At 46.5% G+C, this 17,819-nt stretch overlaps 1 protein-coding gene across 1 annotated transcript; it reads right to left on the reverse strand.

Moving 5' to 3' along the window:
• Positions 1-1,702: 1,702 nt before the first annotated feature.
• Positions 1,703-14,362, reverse strand: SEC11C (SEC11 homolog C, signal peptidase complex subunit). The gene is made up of 6 exons (XM_070452447.1): positions 14,181-14,362; positions 9,763-9,872; positions 6,559-6,708; positions 4,500-4,619; positions 2,536-2,593; positions 1,703-1,918 (listed from the first exon to the last, which is right to left on the reverse strand). Exons 1-6 carry the CDS (start codon positions 14,265-14,267, stop codon positions 1,865-1,867), a joined length of 579 nt encoding a protein of 192 aa, XP_070308548.1. The 5' UTR covers positions 14,268-14,362; the 3' UTR covers positions 1,703-1,864.
• Between the last annotated feature and the right edge of the window lie 3,457 nt (positions 14,363-17,819).

The raw sequence follows: 17,819 nt of genomic DNA on the forward strand, positions 1-17,819 counted from the left end.
GCACAAGACAAAAATGTTTTTAGGAAGTATCCTGTAAATTTTTTTTTTCTTTCACTTTGCCGATGTCAACTGGAAGAGCCCATTATTGTTGCAATAACCTATTTCAGCAGAGATAAAAGACTAAAGGGCAGGCTGCCCCCGCCCCCCGACAGATCACTCCTGCTGGTCGTCACCAACTCAGAGCTCAGTCAAGGCACAGGTTACACCAAAGAGGAAAACACAGGTGACCGTGGGTGACGTTTACTGAATGCAAACGGATACTCGGGTAGCATCAGGCTAAGAAGTCATCTACCGATTTCTGGGGACACGCAGGGTGCTGAGGAAGGGTGTGCACAAGCCCACAGGTGCTTAAGTGACCCGGTGAGGGTGGGGGGTTAATTGCAACTCCATGGACTGTTGCCTGCCAGGCTCCTCTGTCCATGCAATGTCCAGGCAAGAATACTGAAGCAGGTTGCCATTTCCATCTCCATTAAGTGACCTGTAGGGATTCCAAATCCTTAGATCCGAACTGGACAAACCTAAAAGAATGAGGCAGATTTGTAAGTGCTGACTGCATAGGATGTAAACATCAGATCGTTCGGCAAAATGGGAGTATTTTGGCAAAACTGAAGAGTGCCTGGAAACCGCACTGGCGTCCTCGTCCCTTCCAGTCCCCTGACGCTTGGCAGTGTGGTCCAGGCACCAGCAACGCCCGTGTGCCCTGCGAGTGCTGTCTCAGGCCCCCTTCCCCCGGACCTCCCGAATTGGAATCCTCGTCTACCGGGGGCCAGGGCTCTGCACTTGCTGGACGGCTCTCCCCAAGACGTCCGTGCCTCACTGCCTCGCAGTTCTTTAAACTCTGCTCACCATCCCCTGCTCGGAGGTCTTCCCTGACCGTGTGGAAATCACCATCCACCCACACCCCCGCTTCACCTTCCCACAGAAGCTGGCCCTCCTGAAGCCTGTTTACCACCCATTCCTCCTGCTGGATTGTAACCTTCTTCCAAGCCGGGACTGAGCAGCCCCAGGACCTGAGGCGGCGGCCGGGATACTAGGGTCTGATCAACATTTTAATGAGGGACTATTTTACCCGCAGGACTAAACTATAACCCTGGGAAACAGAAAAGAGAGGCTGAAGGGAAGAGGGACCCGGCCCTTCTACCCTTCTGTGCTTTCTGCAGTTAATCAGAGGAGGACACATTGTTGCAAACTCTTATTAAATAATTCATCCAACTATCTCAAGATACACCAAACCACAAGAACAAAGCAGATTACACTTTTCCTTCCAAAAAGATTTCATAGGCTTTATTCATTTATCAGACTACACTTCTATAAATAAGAAATCATTTCCTTTTGAGGGCCTGTTTGTTCTCCCCAGAAAAAGTAATTGAAGAATTTTATTTTTTTTAAAAATGATTTTTATTGCAGTATAATTGCTTTACAATGTTGTGTTAGCTTCTAGTGTAAAACAAAATGAATCAGCTATACACGCACATACATCCCCTCCCTTTTGGGTTTCTCTCCCGCTGAGGACACTACAGTAGAGAATTGTATTTGTAAAACCCAGATGTGACGACTATGCCACGTCTGGACTACGCGCTGTCCTCCCAGCCAGCCAGGCCCAGAGGCGGCCTGCCTGCTTCCTGAAGTGCTGCAGGGCCTCAAGCTCGGCTCAGCCCGATTATCGTGAGCGGAAGAGGGATGGAACACATGCAAATCAGAGTCCACCAGAGAAAGCAATCTTTACTGATGAATCATTTATTCGAACAAGACAAAACGTCTCCACATTGTTTCCTTTTATACAGAAAGTCGAACATTTCAAATATATTAACTTTTCTCTTCAACAAAATTTCTTTCAATCTGGTCCCAGGAACTGCTTTGCACTTCAGGATTCACGTTTCAACAACACATATGCACCCATTACAGCCAAAAGAGCATACTGTAAGGAAAACACAGAGGAAAATGCGTAAACACAGGTCTACGGATGCATTTGGTCTGTGGATGTATTCAGATACAGGCTGGTCAGTGCTGGACCAGGACAGAATCAAAGGACGACCTCTTTCCTGTGCTCTGCCTCCAAGTGAGCTGTCAGTAACACATGACAATTCAAACCGCTCACACACTGATGGACCAAGGGTCACACGCCCAACAAACACAGCTAATGCACTGCTCATTCCTGCGGAGGCTTCCTATTGTGCTTCAAGAGATTAAAAAAAATATGTATGGATATTATTCTTGTTGAAGTTGGGAAATAAGCATTACTAGGCTTACTGAACTACTTTTTCCCTATGTTTAAAGATGTGCATAATAAGAAGCAAAAAAATATATAGGTACCATTCTGGAAAACACCATATAAACATAAAAGGCAGAAGTAGCCACTTTCAGTAATTTAAAATTCACAATTTAAATGGTTAATTTGTAGTTAACAGCACATACTCTGCAGAAGAATTAGCCAAAAACAGCAAAACATTTTAAACAGACTGCCTCTCTACAGTTGCACATGTAAAAGCGCCAATATTTTTCTTTAAAAATACAGACATACAAATAAATTCCTACCTTAAATTTTGGATAGTCGTTCATTATTATGGTGACCATACCGACATATGGTAAAAACCTAAATTGTGGGATAAACAGCCAGAAATGTAAAAAGTGTTTGTAATAGAATAGTAATACTTAAAAACACTATAAATCAGCATTAGGGCAAAGCCTTCCTTGGGAATACCACTGACTGGGGCCACAAAAACAACATAATGCTGCTGTCTCAAAAGGCTTTATCAGTAACAAGAAGCAGAGCCAACAGCCAGGACGATTTTTTAAGAAGGCAAATCAGGAGCTGGAGACGCTAGTTGTCTTCTCTTGTGGCATTCTGCTGTAACAGCATGAAAATAGGTGAGCCCCTTTTACAATGGAGTCGGCAACTTTCACAAAGCGAGTTCTTAATTTTTCTTAGTAGAGAAGTAAGATTCAGACAACCTATATGTAAACTGCTGTGAGAGAGACTTTTGAAAGCGTAAGAATAACTGGTTTGTAACTGAAGGAATCCTCATCATTTTCATTGTGTGTGCTTACTCGCTCAGTTGTGTCCAACTCTGCGACCCCATGGACTGTAGCCTGCCAGGCTCCTCTGTCCTTGGGGATTCTCCAGGACAGAATACTGGAGTGGGTAGCCTCTCCCTTCTCCAGGGGATCTTCCCAACCCAGGGATCGAACCCAGGTCTCCCACACTGCAGGCAGTTTCTTTACCATCTGAGCCACCAGGGAAGTCGCATCATTTTCACTGCACAGCACTTTTCAGATGCAACAAAGACGTTGGTTGGGCAGTGAATGCAAATGTGGAAAGCATCATTTATACCCAAACATGATTATGATCCCAGAGATAATAAGCCAGCAGAAACCAGCCAATGAATGATGTCGCTGACAAAATTAATTTCAACACAGAATCAGTCTGACCCAAGACTCCATCATGTCACTGATGATAAACAAGGGAACATCTCCTCGGTACCCTCCAGTCTGCTTTAAATGCAACAGCTCCAACCTCTCACTTCTACAAAGCCTCTCACCAAAGTGTCTAAAAACACAGGACTGAGCAGCCGCAGGTCTCCCTCACCTTCCTGCAGATATTCAGGAGGAAACGCAATAGAGTGAAAGCGATTAAAACGTGAGCAGAGGGAGAGCAGGGGCAGGAAGAGGCCTCCAACTGTAAGCTGATGAGTAAAGCTGTATCTGGGAAAACAGTCACCCATGTTCTCCAGCCTTATACAGCCAGTGGGATTTCGATGAAAGGGGACATCTCTAGCAAGGGTTAATCAGAAAAAGGGACACCGAGAGAGGGGAAGAATCACCTTTTTTGGTATTTAATAAGAGGAGAGGCTCTGCTGTGTCAATCAGAAGCAGAACTCATGGCTGGAACAATGATGCAAAGACGGGTATGAAAAAAAAATGATCACAGAACTTTTCTTAGTAGTGAAAAACCAGGAAACAATCTAAATATCCATCAAAAGAGGACTAGTGAGATGTTACAATTGTCAGAGGAACAGCATGCAGCTGTTTAAAAGGATATAGCTATAGATTTGGCATAGAAAGTTACTTCCAACTTCCTGCTGGGTGAAAAAAATAAAACTCCTTTACATAAAATTATATACTATGTATGCACACACACATCTATATAGGCACAAGGAATATCTAGAATATTCACCACAGTGTTAAACAGTAGTTATTTCTGAAAGGATTATTTCTAATTATTTAAAATTTATAAATAACCAATCTCCAGGTGAGGATTTATTTCCAAAATAGAATTGAATCCATGATATAGATAGAATACTGGCATTCGGCTTTAGATTTCAGGTCCTTGGGCAGTTCTGAGCTTCATTTACTCCTCACAAGGTAAGGAAGAACTGCTTACAACTCTCCTGACATATCATCTCCGGAATGAACGATTCCATTACCCTCTACACTTGACTTCTTTGTTTCTGATATTTTTCTGGTTTCTGCATATTCTATGGAACTTAAAGAAAACTCACCCACGGGCGCGCCCCACCACGTCCTTCTTCTCGAGCCAGTTCTGGCCTTCTTTGTACAAGCCTCTATCATCAACTTCATTATTATCTCCTTTAGTCAGAAATTTGATATCTCCATTGTCTCTGGAAAGCAAAACAAGGTCCTTTCAAAGATAATTTTCAGTGCAGCATCGTTAGAAAAGTGTCAGTTTGGCCTACACTTTACAGACAAGGGTGGGCATTGAGAAAAGCAGTCAAACGTGACTTGATCTTTTTTGCCTTAAGACGCCTGCTGGCAGACAACCATTCAACTCAAGCACAGATCTAGTGACAATTTTGTAGACTTAAATTCAAAAATACTGATGTTCCCCTGTTGACCAAAAAGCATGGCATAGCGCAGGGTACCAGGAAGGCCACGACTAGCTCCAGCATCTATTTCCATCCATTCTCTGTCCTCATGGACCAACAGGTTAACACGGATTATATTCCTCTTGACTCTAGACGTGAACTGAGTACTAGATTACACAGATCTGAACATAAGGTAATTCAAACACAAGTGTTCTCTTAGCTCTTCTCAAACTTTCTTTTCCTTACCAAACGTGGGATGTGTGAATGCCTTATTTCCTTCACCACTGAGCCAAGTGGCATACCATCCAGTTTGCAAACAAACAGGAATTATGAATGGCATGAAACTGCTGTGTTAGAGACAGGTGGGAACTGTTTTAAACATTGTAAACTGGGGCTTACACAGCCCTGACACCAGAAACACAATACTACAGCCTTATAGAACTATTAAGAGGGTCTATTTTTCAGTAAGACAAATGACAAAATGTGTTAAATAATTTGATAAAATATTAAAAGTCCACAAAGATTTGAAACTGTACCAAAGGGAGTTAGCTGATCTGCAGCCATGGTTATACAAGAAATTAAGAGGGAAAAAATCTGGACTGTCACTCACAATTCATGTAAGTTACAGAAAAGTATCATTATTTCCCAGTTTTGAGCAATTTCTCATCTTTGGATATTGTTTTAAAATCAGGTACGAGTTCTATCACAGTCGTGACAGAGCGTATTTCTTCATCTGTAAGTTATCAAGCACTATGAATAAGGTAATGCTAGTTGTAGTCCCAGTGTATTAACACAAACTGAAACAGGGTCATGCTAATATTTAGAGTCAAATAAAGTGGATATTTTAAGTATCAAACATCTTTGGGGAACACCTGGAAATACTGAATGGAATGAGAATCTCTTATCAGAAATAGATTCACACACACACACACGCAATAACAGAGCAATGCTCCATTATTTAAAAAATACAAATACACATACCTAATTTTAATTCTACAACTCATGCAAGTAAAAGGCTGAACTAAGATGCATAAAGGTAAATGAATAGCCAAATAAATAAAACGTACCATTTTCACTAATCACTTGACTGTACTCTCTCAGGGAAACAATATATTTGAGCTAGAAACAATTGCTTCTGGTCCCCAAGTAGTGTATTACCAAGTGATTACCAAGTCATCAATGATGTTTAAGGGAAAGGCAAAGCTGTTTGTGGGGGGGAGTGGGGGTGGGATTAATGCTGGATATGCAGCAATCAAATCATGGGATGGGCTGGGGAAAGGAATTTTTATTCATCCAAGGCTAATATTACTGCTGAGAATGCCAGCTGGTCCATAGTGACAAAGAGAAACAGGTAGCTTTCTGCATTTCAGGAGATAATTCTCTCACCAAAATGATCCTCAGCTACCATGAGATTTGATTTTCTTTTGAGACTCCTTCAAATAATTAATATTACGCAAGAATACATTCCACCTTACCTTGTACAGCAAGTCTGTCAAGTGCTTTAGTAAACATCAGTTCATTTCATCCTCACACTCGCCCTGGGGGTTACTGTGGGTAAAGTACTGACATTCACATATCACCGCCTGAGTTAAGCCACAGGTCCAAAGTCACCCCAATCACTAAATGGCAAACCTAGGAATGTAATCCAGTGCTTTTGCTACTTTCTAATCCACCATTAAAGCTGTCCACAGTCTTGTCTACAAAATAAAATCAGAGAGAAGTAAAGGCTCTTTACTTTTCGTGAACTTTGATTACTCTGTGAACTATTGGGATGTCTCGTCCTTCGACTTTGAAAACAACGATTTCTCCAGCTCTAATGGGGTCTTCCCGGAAATTCGTTAGGAACAGAAGGTCGCCCCTGTGAAAGGCTGGCTCCATGCTGCCGCTGGAAAGAAGCACAAAGTCACGTCAGAAGTGCCCTGGGCTCACCAGGCAAACGTTTCAAATCACAAAGGATATTAACAAACATACCACTTGGAATGTCAGCTTTTGTCTACCGTCAAGCAGATCTATGAGCAATAAAACAAGCTAGAGATTCCCATCTACCTGCTCAAGGGAACAACGGTGAGAAAGAGAGTGATTTCTTCTTGGATTTGAGCATGAAAAGGCACTAGTGGCCGCTCGATGATTTGTATTAGGTGGAAAAAGAACCAAGAATAAGCTGGACTCCTTGAAGTAAAAATCCATTTTTAGCCTTATAAGGGTTTTACATCTATCAATACAAATACTACTTTTCATTCAGAACTACGACTCTGAAAGCTGGTTAATACTCTAGGGTAATTCTTGCACTCTGTTGTATGTATGTAATTTAGTGGAAGCTGAAATCATCGAAACAGAATTCATTTCATATGTGCTCCTGCTTTGTTTTAATCCATGAGAAAATAAATAAGACCTAAATACAGGGCTCTGACAACCAACGATGAGTTAGTCTGTCAAGGGCAGGAAGGGGGAGAAACAACCTGTCTAATGAAGAGATGGGGAGCTTTACAGGAAGATGTGGGTTCACAACAGGACCATTCCAAATGTTGGTCCTCCTGTTCCTCCAGGGCTGCTGACCTTCAGTTTGTCAGCACAGGAGGAGGGGAGCCAGGGGGCAAGTGGCCAAGCCTGGCCTGCAGCTACCGAGAGGTGTGTTTTATTGCCTTGCCATGAGGCTTGTGGGATTTTAGTTCCCTGATCAGGGACTGAACCTGTGCCCTTGACAATGAAAGCTTGAAGTCCTAACCACTGAACTGCCAGGGAATTGCCAAGAGGTTTATTTTTAAGTGAAACCTTTCCCACTAAGTCTGGTAATAGATTCAGCAATCAAAAATAGAAAATGTGAATTTAAAAGGTAGAAACAGCTAGAAATATAAATGACTAAGAGGAAAAGAAAGAGAAGATATCTAAGTAAAAACAAATTTGTTCTTCCTCCAGCGTAGAACACTTGATGGGCATGAGTTTGAGCAAGCTCCGGGAGTTAGTGCTGGGGAGGCCCGGCATGCTGCAGTCCATGGGGTTGCAGAGAGTCGGACACAACTGAGCGACTGAGCTGACAGCCTGACTGACAACACAAAGTTATTTGTCCCCCCAACACAGAAATTCATTTTGTCATCATCTGAGAATACAACATAATTGCTTCAGGGGTTCATTTTCTTTTAAAGAATGACAGTTAAAATGCTTAGGATAATTGCTTAATCTACTGCTTCATCTTTACTTCAACAAAATTCCTGAAGACATGCAGGGGGAAGAGAACCATCTCAGTCTGTGATAACAAGGACCTCGTTGTTTTGTTTGTTTAAAAACAACTCCCTGAACAAGTCTTAGAGGTAGAAAGTGCGCACTGCACTTTGGCATAGAGTCATTATCATGCCCCATTAGCATAGCAGTTCTCTGAAATGTTTAAATTACATTTAAACAACTAATAACAACTTACACTTGCCTTCCTTAACGGGCCAGGGAGTTCCCCAAAGTCACACATCCCTTGTGACGTCAACAGCTTATGCTGACCAACCAAACTGCTTTAGAATTGTAAAGTGAAAGTGAAGTCGCTCAGTCATGTCCGACTCTTTGCGGCGACCCCATGGACTAATGTAGCCCACCAGGCTCCTCCGTCCATGGGATTCTCCAGGCAAGAATACTGGAGTGGGTTGCCATTTCCTTCTCCAGGGGATCTTCCCAACCCAGTGATCGAACCCAGGTCTCCTGCATTGCAGGCAGACACTTTAACCTCTGAGCCACCAGGAATCTAGAATTGTAAAGAATGCTTTAAAAGAAGAAAAAGTCCCCAGGTGCTGCAACTTCACAATAATCTCTGCGTGCAAGTGTGCCTGTGGACTGAAGAAGAGCCCGAGCACCCCGGATGGAGTTCTGGCTCTGCAGAAGTAACTGTGAGATGGAAGCAACGTGGCCTCACTATACCTCAGCTATCTTATCTGATGAATGACAAGGGCCCATCTGAATTTGAGGGGTTCAATTTCTTCTTTTTTTTCCCCCAAAGCCTTAAAATCCTTCTTTCAAAGGAAATCTTACCAGGTAAAGTATAATCACATAAAATGCGTAAAAGCGGAGCTGTCACAACTGAAGCCAGGCTCAGGGGCCCATGAGCTTGGCCCCCTCCTCTCCTAACTCATCGCCTGGCCCTTCAGGCGCTCCTGGAGCAGGGTGTGCACACCAGTGAGTCAGAGCCCCCTCAGCTCTGTCTGTGACTTACGCCATCCTCAGGCTCCTAAGTTTACGAGAACGCTGGATCTCTACAAGTGGGTCCCTTGGCCAGTCACGAAGGGCGGCCTGGTGAAGCCAGGGCCGGAGCTGCCCCCATCACGTGGTGCAGGGCCCAGAGGGACAGGGAGCCAGGAGCCCTGCTGCTTCTCCTGCCCTGGTCAGCTCTGACCTTGCCCACAGCACTGCCACAGCCTCCCTCTCCCCCTGGAGAGCAAAGGGGCTCCAGGCCCACCTTAGGGAGACTCAACTATCTGAGGCATATTAGCATCTTCAAGCACTTGAAAGTGAAGGTGATAGTTGCTCAGCCATGTCTGACTTTTTACAAGTCCATGGGCTATAGCCCGCCAGGCTCCTCTGTCCATGGAATTCTCCAGGCAAGAATACTGGAGTGGGTTTGTCATTCCTTTCTCCTAGGCTTCTTTCCGACCCAGGGATCGAACTTGGGTCTCCTGCATGGCAGGCAGATTCTTTACCCTCTGAGCCAGCAGGGAAGCACAAAACATTAAAAGATGGAAGCAAAGCATATTACCTTGGAGCGTGAGATCAACATGATGAAATGCCTCAACTGTCTACTGAAAAACATTTTTCAACAAAAGCCAGAAAAAAAAAATGAAACCTTTTCAAAACAAGTATCAACAAAGAACACTCTAAAGCTTATCCAACTGAGACACTGAGTTTGGGGTGCCCACGCAGCTCCTGGGCGCCCGACAGCAGCTGGACGGCCAGCAGGACCCACCTCAGCACCACTACGATGGGGCTCTCACTGCCGGTGAGGACAATCAGGCCTTTCCAGATCATGAGCGCAGAGGACACGATCATGGCGAAGTTTAAGACCTGGTAGTAGAGCTGGAAGAAAACAGGGCGAACCAGAGGTGAGGACCGTGGCAGAGCATCCACTCGCTCCACATCGCAGATGCGCTTGTTTTTTGTTTTTTGTTTTAAAAAGCTTTAGGACTTTTTTTTTTTTTTTTGCCTAAAGTGACTTTAGGAATTGAAACTCATATACACAAACTACAAGATTAGGTAGAATTTCAATTTTTGACCATGGAAAGTGAAAGTGTTAGCCGCATCTGACTCTTTGTGACCCCATGGACTGTAGCCCGCCAGGCTTCCCTGTTCATGGAGTTCTCCAGGTAAGAATACTGGAGTGGGTTGCCAGGCTCTTCTCCAGGGGATCTTCCTGACCCAGGGGTCGAACCCGGGTCTCCTGGACTGCAGGCAGGTTCTTTACCATCTGAGCCACCAGGGAAGCCCCTCTGACCATGGAATGCCCACACATCTTTTCTCCTTCAATAAAAGAAAAGGAGAGGGAGGGAGCCAGAGTCACCTGTGGGACCTGCTTTGTTAACACCTGGGTACAACTTTCCTGACCTCTTCAGAATCCCCCATAGCCTCCAACCCTGAGGGGCCCCACCTCTCAAGTGCTAGGGCTCTGCCTCCCATCCCAGCACAGAGGGCAGAGGTCTCACCCGAGAGCCTGGTCCACGTGGCACGCTTCACCTGGGCCCCAAATGAGGGTGCAAAGTCCTAGTCCTACAGCACTCTGTTCTACACAAGGTCATTCTGCCTTGGGAATTACAACGTAACAGTCAATAGAAACTGTAAATGCCTGTTTATAGAGTTTTCGCAAATATTCTAAATGATGAGCATCAAATATTCCCTTAAGAACACGGGGAGTGGGGGGAGGTGAGAGGGCGGTTCAAGGAGGGGACCTTGGTATACTTATGGCTGATGCATGCTGGTATACAGCAGAAACCAGTACAATGCGGCAAAGCGATTATCCTTCAATTAGAAATCAGTAAGTTAAAAAAAAAGGGACACAGTGGGAAGGCCACCCGAGTCAGCGCCTGGCTCTAACTAGATGCCCTCACTCCAGCTGAGACCAGGGGGCCCAGGTCCACAGCGCGGCACACCCCCACCGTCCTCCAGGACGGCTCCTGACTGGGGCCTGCAGAACAAAGAAAGAATTTTAATGGCAGGACCAAATACGCGAAGTCACACAGAGTGAAAAATGCAGGCTGAAGTAGGATCTCCACAAACCACAGAACAGTTTCTAAAGCAAACACAAGGAGATCCTCTGAGATGCTAAGAGAGGCTATCTTAGCATGGTGGAATCATGAGTGATTGGATTGTCTTCTTTAAGCTACTTTACTCTTGATTCTTTAAAATTCTTATCATGAGTGTATATTAATTTCAAAATCTGAGAGGGATGGGACGTATTTAAAGGAAGGGCAATTTGACATTAAAGTACACTAAAATAATTATTGTATTATTTACTAGTGCATTAAAATAATCATTTTGAAGACTGTGACAAAACATGAAGACATATTCTGATACGACAGGAAAGAAGGAAAAGCAAAGTCTATTGCTAAAATTGCAACTGTGTGAAAGCATGTACTTTGAGGTAATTGTGAAGGTTACAGAAGTGGGGACAAAAGATGAATTAAAATAACTAACATATTTTGATGTAGTCAGTGAAAACAGGAAAATAAAATTAAAGTTACATACCATTTTTTAAAACTCTTTGGCAAAAGTGTCAATAGCAAATTATGAAACTAAATTCCCAGGTGAACAAAAAAGGAAACTGGAGTGCTGAATGGATATTAAGTGTTGGGCTATAAGATATTAAACCGTTGCTTCTCAAGTAAAATCAACTTTTTGAGTCACATCAGTCTAAAGCAGAAGTTATTCACTGGAGCTCACATTCAAAAACTTGGCCACCTGCTCCGTTTGACTTACCTGATTTAATAAACAACCACTGTTTCATTATGAATTGCCGCTCTGATTAGGAAAGGCCCAAGTTATGGTTTTCTACAGAGATGTCCAATTTTATACAGGTTTTCAAACCACTGGATTCCACTCTAATCAAACAAATTATACAATCTTGCCACTTACCTAATAAAGACTATGTACTAAGAATATATTTTCCAGTATGATTTCTATGCTTGAAAAATTCATTGAGGGGAAGTAAAACCAATTCCTCAAAAAAAAAAAAAAATTTCCTTTGAGCAAGATATCTATTTGCTAAAGATAGTCAATTATGTAGAAGTCTAACAAACTAACTAATCTAATCAAGTTAATTTCAAAACCACAGATCACCCTTCTAACAATCCACCTTTAAGTGATCTACTATCTAAGTCTAGGATTGAAACCCTGGCATCTAGAAACAGTCATTTTGATGGAACTGACAAGCTGATTGGAAATACACACCCCACATTACACTGGTGCCTTTTCTTGTTCATCTTTGCCTACCAATTCTGTATGTTTGGCACTTAATCACCCCAGCAGAGTTTAGAAGCAAGCCCACACTCAGTCTTTGGCAAGCAAATATGAAATAACCAACATCTCAGCATTTTAAACAAACATTTCAGACCAGAGATTGTGACTGGCAGGGCAGCAGAAATGCCAGTGGCTGTTTTTCTTCCTCTCTTCCTCACTGCAGAAACAAAGAGTCCTTGTTTTTGCATGTGGCTCTCTCCTTAATGAACAGTAAGCAAGGACAGCAGAAAAAGGAGGTCCTGCTTCGAAGACTGGTGGAGCGAGCATGCCTGAAATGGTGTCATAGGATGCTATTTAGGAGGGAAAAAAAAAAGACAAAACTAAAAGGAAAAAAAAAGTACAAGGAGGTATCAAATTTGAGCTTCTGAATTTTAATTAAAACATTAGCAAATGTAGGCAACTGAAACAGCTACTAATGGGGCTCATCACTGAGAGTGGGGATACACAGAACTTTTCAAAGGCAAACCGACTTAGGGTTTGACACACTCCTCAGAAGACCTCCACTGACAGTGTGCAGTTGGTAATTGGTACCAGTTTTAGAGACATTTTAAAGACCTACCCAATTAAGTTTAGATTTTTAATTAAGTCTCTGCTTGGGGTCCGGGTTGGTGGGGAGGTGAGCTGGCTTCCCTAGCGGCTCAGGGGTAAAGAATCCACCTGCCAGTGCAGGAGATGCAGGTTCGATCCCTCGGTCGGGAAGATTCCCCGGAGAAGAAATTGGCAACCCACTGCGGTATTCTTGCTGGGGCAGTTCCATGGAGCCTGGGGGGCGGCAGGCAGTCCACGGGGTCCCAAAGAGCTGGACATGACTGAGTGACTCAATAACTGCTTCCTGGAGGATTTTCTTGCAACAGCATCAACACTCAGGGCATTAGCTGTTGGCTTTTCAATCTAGTGATAATCTCTTGCCTCAATCCATCTTCATCACACAGGCTTCCAGGAGCTCATCTGACACGCATCCCTAGAGACAACCAGGTTTCTCAACCCCGTTCACCAGATGCAAGTCCCCGAACCCCCAACACTACTGCACTCGTCTGAAATTCTACTTGGAAGAAAGAAAAAGAGAGAGGGGGACGGAGGCTGGCTAAGGGGAGGGCAAGCAGGAAGTCTTCCTCGGAGGTCCTCTCAGGAGGGGTGAGAGATGAAGCCCAGGTGCCCTAAGACCCCGCAGAGAGCCGTCTCCGACCTTCAAGGCGCTGCCAGAGCAGGGAGTCTGAGAAAGAGGCTAGGGAGGACCCCTGGAAGCCCTTCCGGAACACGGGTTCGGTCCACAGTGACGGAGAAGGAGCGGCGCGCTCTCCCGCACGAGGCGCCTCATTTGGTCCTGAGTCCCCGGGAAGGGAAGACGCTGCGCTGCGGGGGAAATCAGGGGACAGCTCCCCTCTCTCGGAAGCTCTCCCCCCGCGCCTGCCGCTTCCACCCGCGGGCAGCCTACCTCACGCCCGGCCTCGAGAGCCCCGCAGAGACGCCCGGCCCCGGGACCACCGGGCGGCCCCTCGGGGTCCCTCGCGGGAGAGCCAGCTCTCCCCGCCCCGCTTCCTCAACCACACCTGACGCCCACAGGACGGGGTTCCCCTTCCCTCCCCTCCGGGCCCCCGGCTCCGCTAACCGCGCCCCCGTCAGGGCGAGACCGCGCAGGACGGGGTCCCCCTTCGCTCCCCTCCCGGCCAAACCCGGCTCCGCTAACCGCGCCCCCGTCAGGGCGAGACCGCGCAGGTCGGGGTCCCCTTCGCTCCCCTCCCGGCCACCCCCGGCTCCGCTAACCGCACCCCCGTCAGGGCGAGAGCGCGCTCGCCCGCGGCTCTGTGAGGATTCGAACCCTGGGCCTCCGGGATCCCGGCTCGGCGGCGCGACAGCCACGCGACCCGCACTCACCTGGCGCTTGTTCATCTTCCTCAGGTCCCCGAAGATGTCCAAGCCGGACGCGGGGAGATGCGCCCCCACGGTGCTGGCGCGCACCATGCTGGTGTCTCCGGTAGGGTCGGGGGGGCACACCTAGGCAGCCGGCCGGCTACAAGAGTCGCTGACAGCTGAGGAGCGCCGGCCCGGCCCCGCCCACCGGCCTCGCCGGCCCCCCGAGCGGAGGCGCCCTTGGGCGTCTGGGAGTTGTAGTCCAGCGAGTCTCAGTCGCCGATACAGCCAGAGGGAGCCAGCAGGAAGAGAACTACTACTCCCAGAGTTCCGCGCGGCGAGAGCCGCGTCTGGGGTCGACACGGCGCTCCGCGGGCGGGGGGCGAGCGGTCTCAGAGGCCTCGTCCGCCCCTTGCGAGGGAACTGCGGGGGGAGCTTGCGTGTCGCTCGGGCAGCTCGGGGACGGGACTGCTTAAGAGCAACTGAGTTCCACAAGACTCTGGTCAGGCGCCAGGCGGACACCTAAAGCCTGGGCATTCACCGAGCCGTGTATGTAGGCCATTGGATGACAGCGACCACGGAAGGCGGGGCTTTCACCGCGCGGCGGGCAGGACGGGGGCGGGGCCTATCGGGGGCGGGGCCTGGGAGAGGCGGGCCTTTTGAAGCTCCCAGTCCAGCCCTCTGCAGGACTTGTTCTGTTGAGTTCAGTCGCTCAGTTGTGTCCGACTCTTTGCGACCCTATGGACTGCAGCACGCCAGGCCTCCCTGTCCATCACCAACTCCCAGAGTTTACCCAAACTCATGTCTATTAAGTCGGTGATGCCATCTAACCATTTCATCCTCTGTCATCCCCTTCTCCTCCCACCTTCAATCTTTCGCAGCATCAGGGTCTTTTCAAATGAGTCAAGTTCTTCGCATCAGGTGGCCAAAGTATTGGAGCTTCAGCATCCGTCCTTGCAATGAATATTCAGGACTGATTTCCTTTAGGTTGGACTGGTTCGATCTCCTTGCAGTCCAGGGGACTCTCAAGAGTCTTCTCCAACACCACAGTTCAAAAGCATCAATTCTTTGGCGCTCAGCTTTCTTTGTAGTCCAACTCTCACGGACTAATGTAAACTTAATCAGGTGGTGACTCCAACTGTAGCTGCTATTCCAGATCTTTACCTGAGCAAATCAACAGAGACCCTGGCACTTGGCACGTAGCTATTGACTGAAATGAGTCTTTTTTCCGTACCAATTTGTAAGGACCACCAGAAGCAACTTGCTTTTATCTGGAAAAGCCATCAGTATACCCTCACAGTCTTGCCTTGGAATTATGTCAGTTTGGGAGCTTCCCTGGTGGCTGACACAGTAAAGAATCTGCCTGCAATGCTGGAGACCTGGATTCAGTCCCCGGGTTGGGAAGATCCCCTGGAGAAGGGAAAGGCTCCAGTATTCTCCAGTATTCTTGCCTGGAGAATACCATGGGCAGAGGAGCCTGGTGGGCTACAGTCCATGGGGTCAAGAAGAGTCAGACACAACTGAGCGACTCCCCCGTACATACATCCTACTGCCATAATGTTGTTTCCAGAGATCTTGATCATTAGGACACTCTGAAAAAATATCACATTGTTCCTACATTGATAAAATTACACTGGCTGGAGCTGATGAATATGTAGTAGTAAATACTTTCTTTTTTTTTCTTTTTTTTGACCGAACCACACAGCTTATGGGAACACAGTTCCCTGACCAGGGATTGAACCTGGGCCCCAGGTCACTGCAGTGAAAGCCCAGAATCCTAACCCCTAGGCCACCAGGGGACTCCCAGGAAGTAGCAAGTAGTTTTGATGCTTCAGTCAGAAACATACAAACTGGAGGGAGTGAGAAAAAAGTAAAAATTTCACTTTTGCCATCTTAGTCGTGTTTCTGGAAGTTCAGTAGTCTGGATTGTGTGGAGCGACCCCTTTCAAGGTGAAAGACCAGTTGTGGCACCTCTAAACAACCATCTTGAATAAAGAGAACAACACTGGGAATAAAGAGAACAACAATAAAGAATAGAGAGAACAAGAAAGTCTCTTAAATAAAGAGAACACTGAAGTACTTTCAGAATTTGGAGGCCACTTTGAGTGGTTACACCAGCCCACTTACAAAGTGACCGTAAGCCTGCCAGTTTTAAAGGGAACCATAACAGGGGAAGATTCCGCAGCCAATCCAGATCCAGTGTAAGCTGCTTTACCACTTAGATCGTGTGAGCCTTCAGATACAATAGTAAGGTGGAATAATACAACATCAGAGTGTTGACAGCAAATAAGAATGCTTTTGCAAACTCTAGCAAGCACCAAAAGAGCATCACAGAGCAGGTTTTCAGGCTTTCAGAGTTAATGGATAGCCTCCTCTGCAGATACCTACTCTCCTTTTTTTTCTTTTTGCCATGCCATGTGGCTGGCATGTTCTCCAACCAGGGCTTGAAGCCATGCCTCCACGGTAAAAGTGCCAAGTCCTAACTGATGGGCTGCCAGGGATCTCCTATAGATACCTACTCTCCTTTTGAGAAACAACTTCTGTATTGGGCCTTCTTAAAGCCCAACTGTGGTACATCTGTCAACCATGCAGCCCAAATTTTCCATCAGGTACCGGGCATTTTAGGACCCACCTGGCTACAAAGACAGGTATGGACAGGCACAATAAATCCTCTGGAGGAATGGAAACTAACAAGACCAGAGATGTTTTCCTGCCCTGAGCTTGGTGTGTGGTCTTCCCCCAGTCTCTTCTCTTTTGCTAATTTGTTTCCAATTTATGCTGCAATGAGTGTGTGTGTGTGTGTGTGTATGTGTGTCTTGGTAGTTCTATAAGATAAAATGCCAAGAAATCAATTACTGAGCCAAAAAAGTATGAATCCTTAAACTTTAAATTCACAGACACTGTTGCCACAGTTCTGCCTTTCAAGTAAAATATTCTGTGCACTTCAGGTCTGGGTGATTTCAGAGCCTGAATCACCAGCTATTGACCAGTTGCTCCATTTAGAATCACAACCTCTAATACTTGAAAGGGACTGAGAATCCATCTGGGTCAACTTTCAACCCACAGCAGGCAGCCCCTCTGAAATGCTGGACAACCGTCAAGCCTCTAGTGAAACACTGTGCTCCGTCCGTCAGTCGTGTCTGACTCTGTGCGACCCCATAGACTGTAGCCCACCAGGCTCCTTTGTCCGTGGAGTTCTCCAGGCAAGGATACTGGAGCGGGTTGCCATTTCCTCCTCTAGTGGATCTTCCCCACCCGGGGACTGAACGCTTGTCTCCTGCCTCTCCTGCACCGCAGGTGCATTCTTTACTGCGAAGTCACCTGGGAAGCCCCCTAAATCCTCTAAGTTTGCCAAATCCAAGCACATGCCCTGGGTGGCGCAGCCTCTCTGCTCTTTCTGCCCTCTGCCTCCCCTCGCCCCCTACCCAGGACTGCAGGAGCAGACCCGGTTCCAGGTGGGAGTTTCAATTCTCAGTTTCTAAGCTCAAGTTGCCTCCTACAGACTGATGGTGTTGCAAACCAACATCATCCCTTCTTCCCTTGGGCTTCGTGGAGAGAGAGAGAGAGGACTGACGCTTAAATGAGCACAAACAGGCAGCCTTGGAATCTGCTCAGTCTGGGCAGGAACGCTGGGGGCTGGCAGGGTAGGAATGAGTCCCGCTG

The sequence above is a fragment of the Odocoileus virginianus genome, chromosome 22, assembly GCF_023699985.2.
Source record: "Odocoileus virginianus isolate 20LAN1187 ecotype Illinois chromosome 22, Ovbor_1.2, whole genome shotgun sequence".
Lineage (NCBI taxonomy): Eukaryota > Metazoa > Chordata > Mammalia > Artiodactyla > Cervidae > Odocoileus > Odocoileus virginianus.

Bases quoted from the DNA above. Each gene is read 5' to 3' on its own strand.
- SEC11C (XM_070452447.1), bottom strand. From the start codon at position 14,267: ATGGTGCGCGCCAGCACCGTGGGGGCGCATCTCCCCGCGTCCGGCTTG. The intron at 4,620-6,558 runs GTAAAGAGCCTT...TTTGCTTTCCAG, and splicing joins GTAATCAAAGTTCACGAAAA to AGACAATGGAGATATCAAAT. The intron at 1,919-2,535 runs GTAGGAATTTAT...TTTTCCTTACAG, and splicing joins ACGACTATCCAAAATTTAAG to TATGCTCTTTTGGCTGTAAT.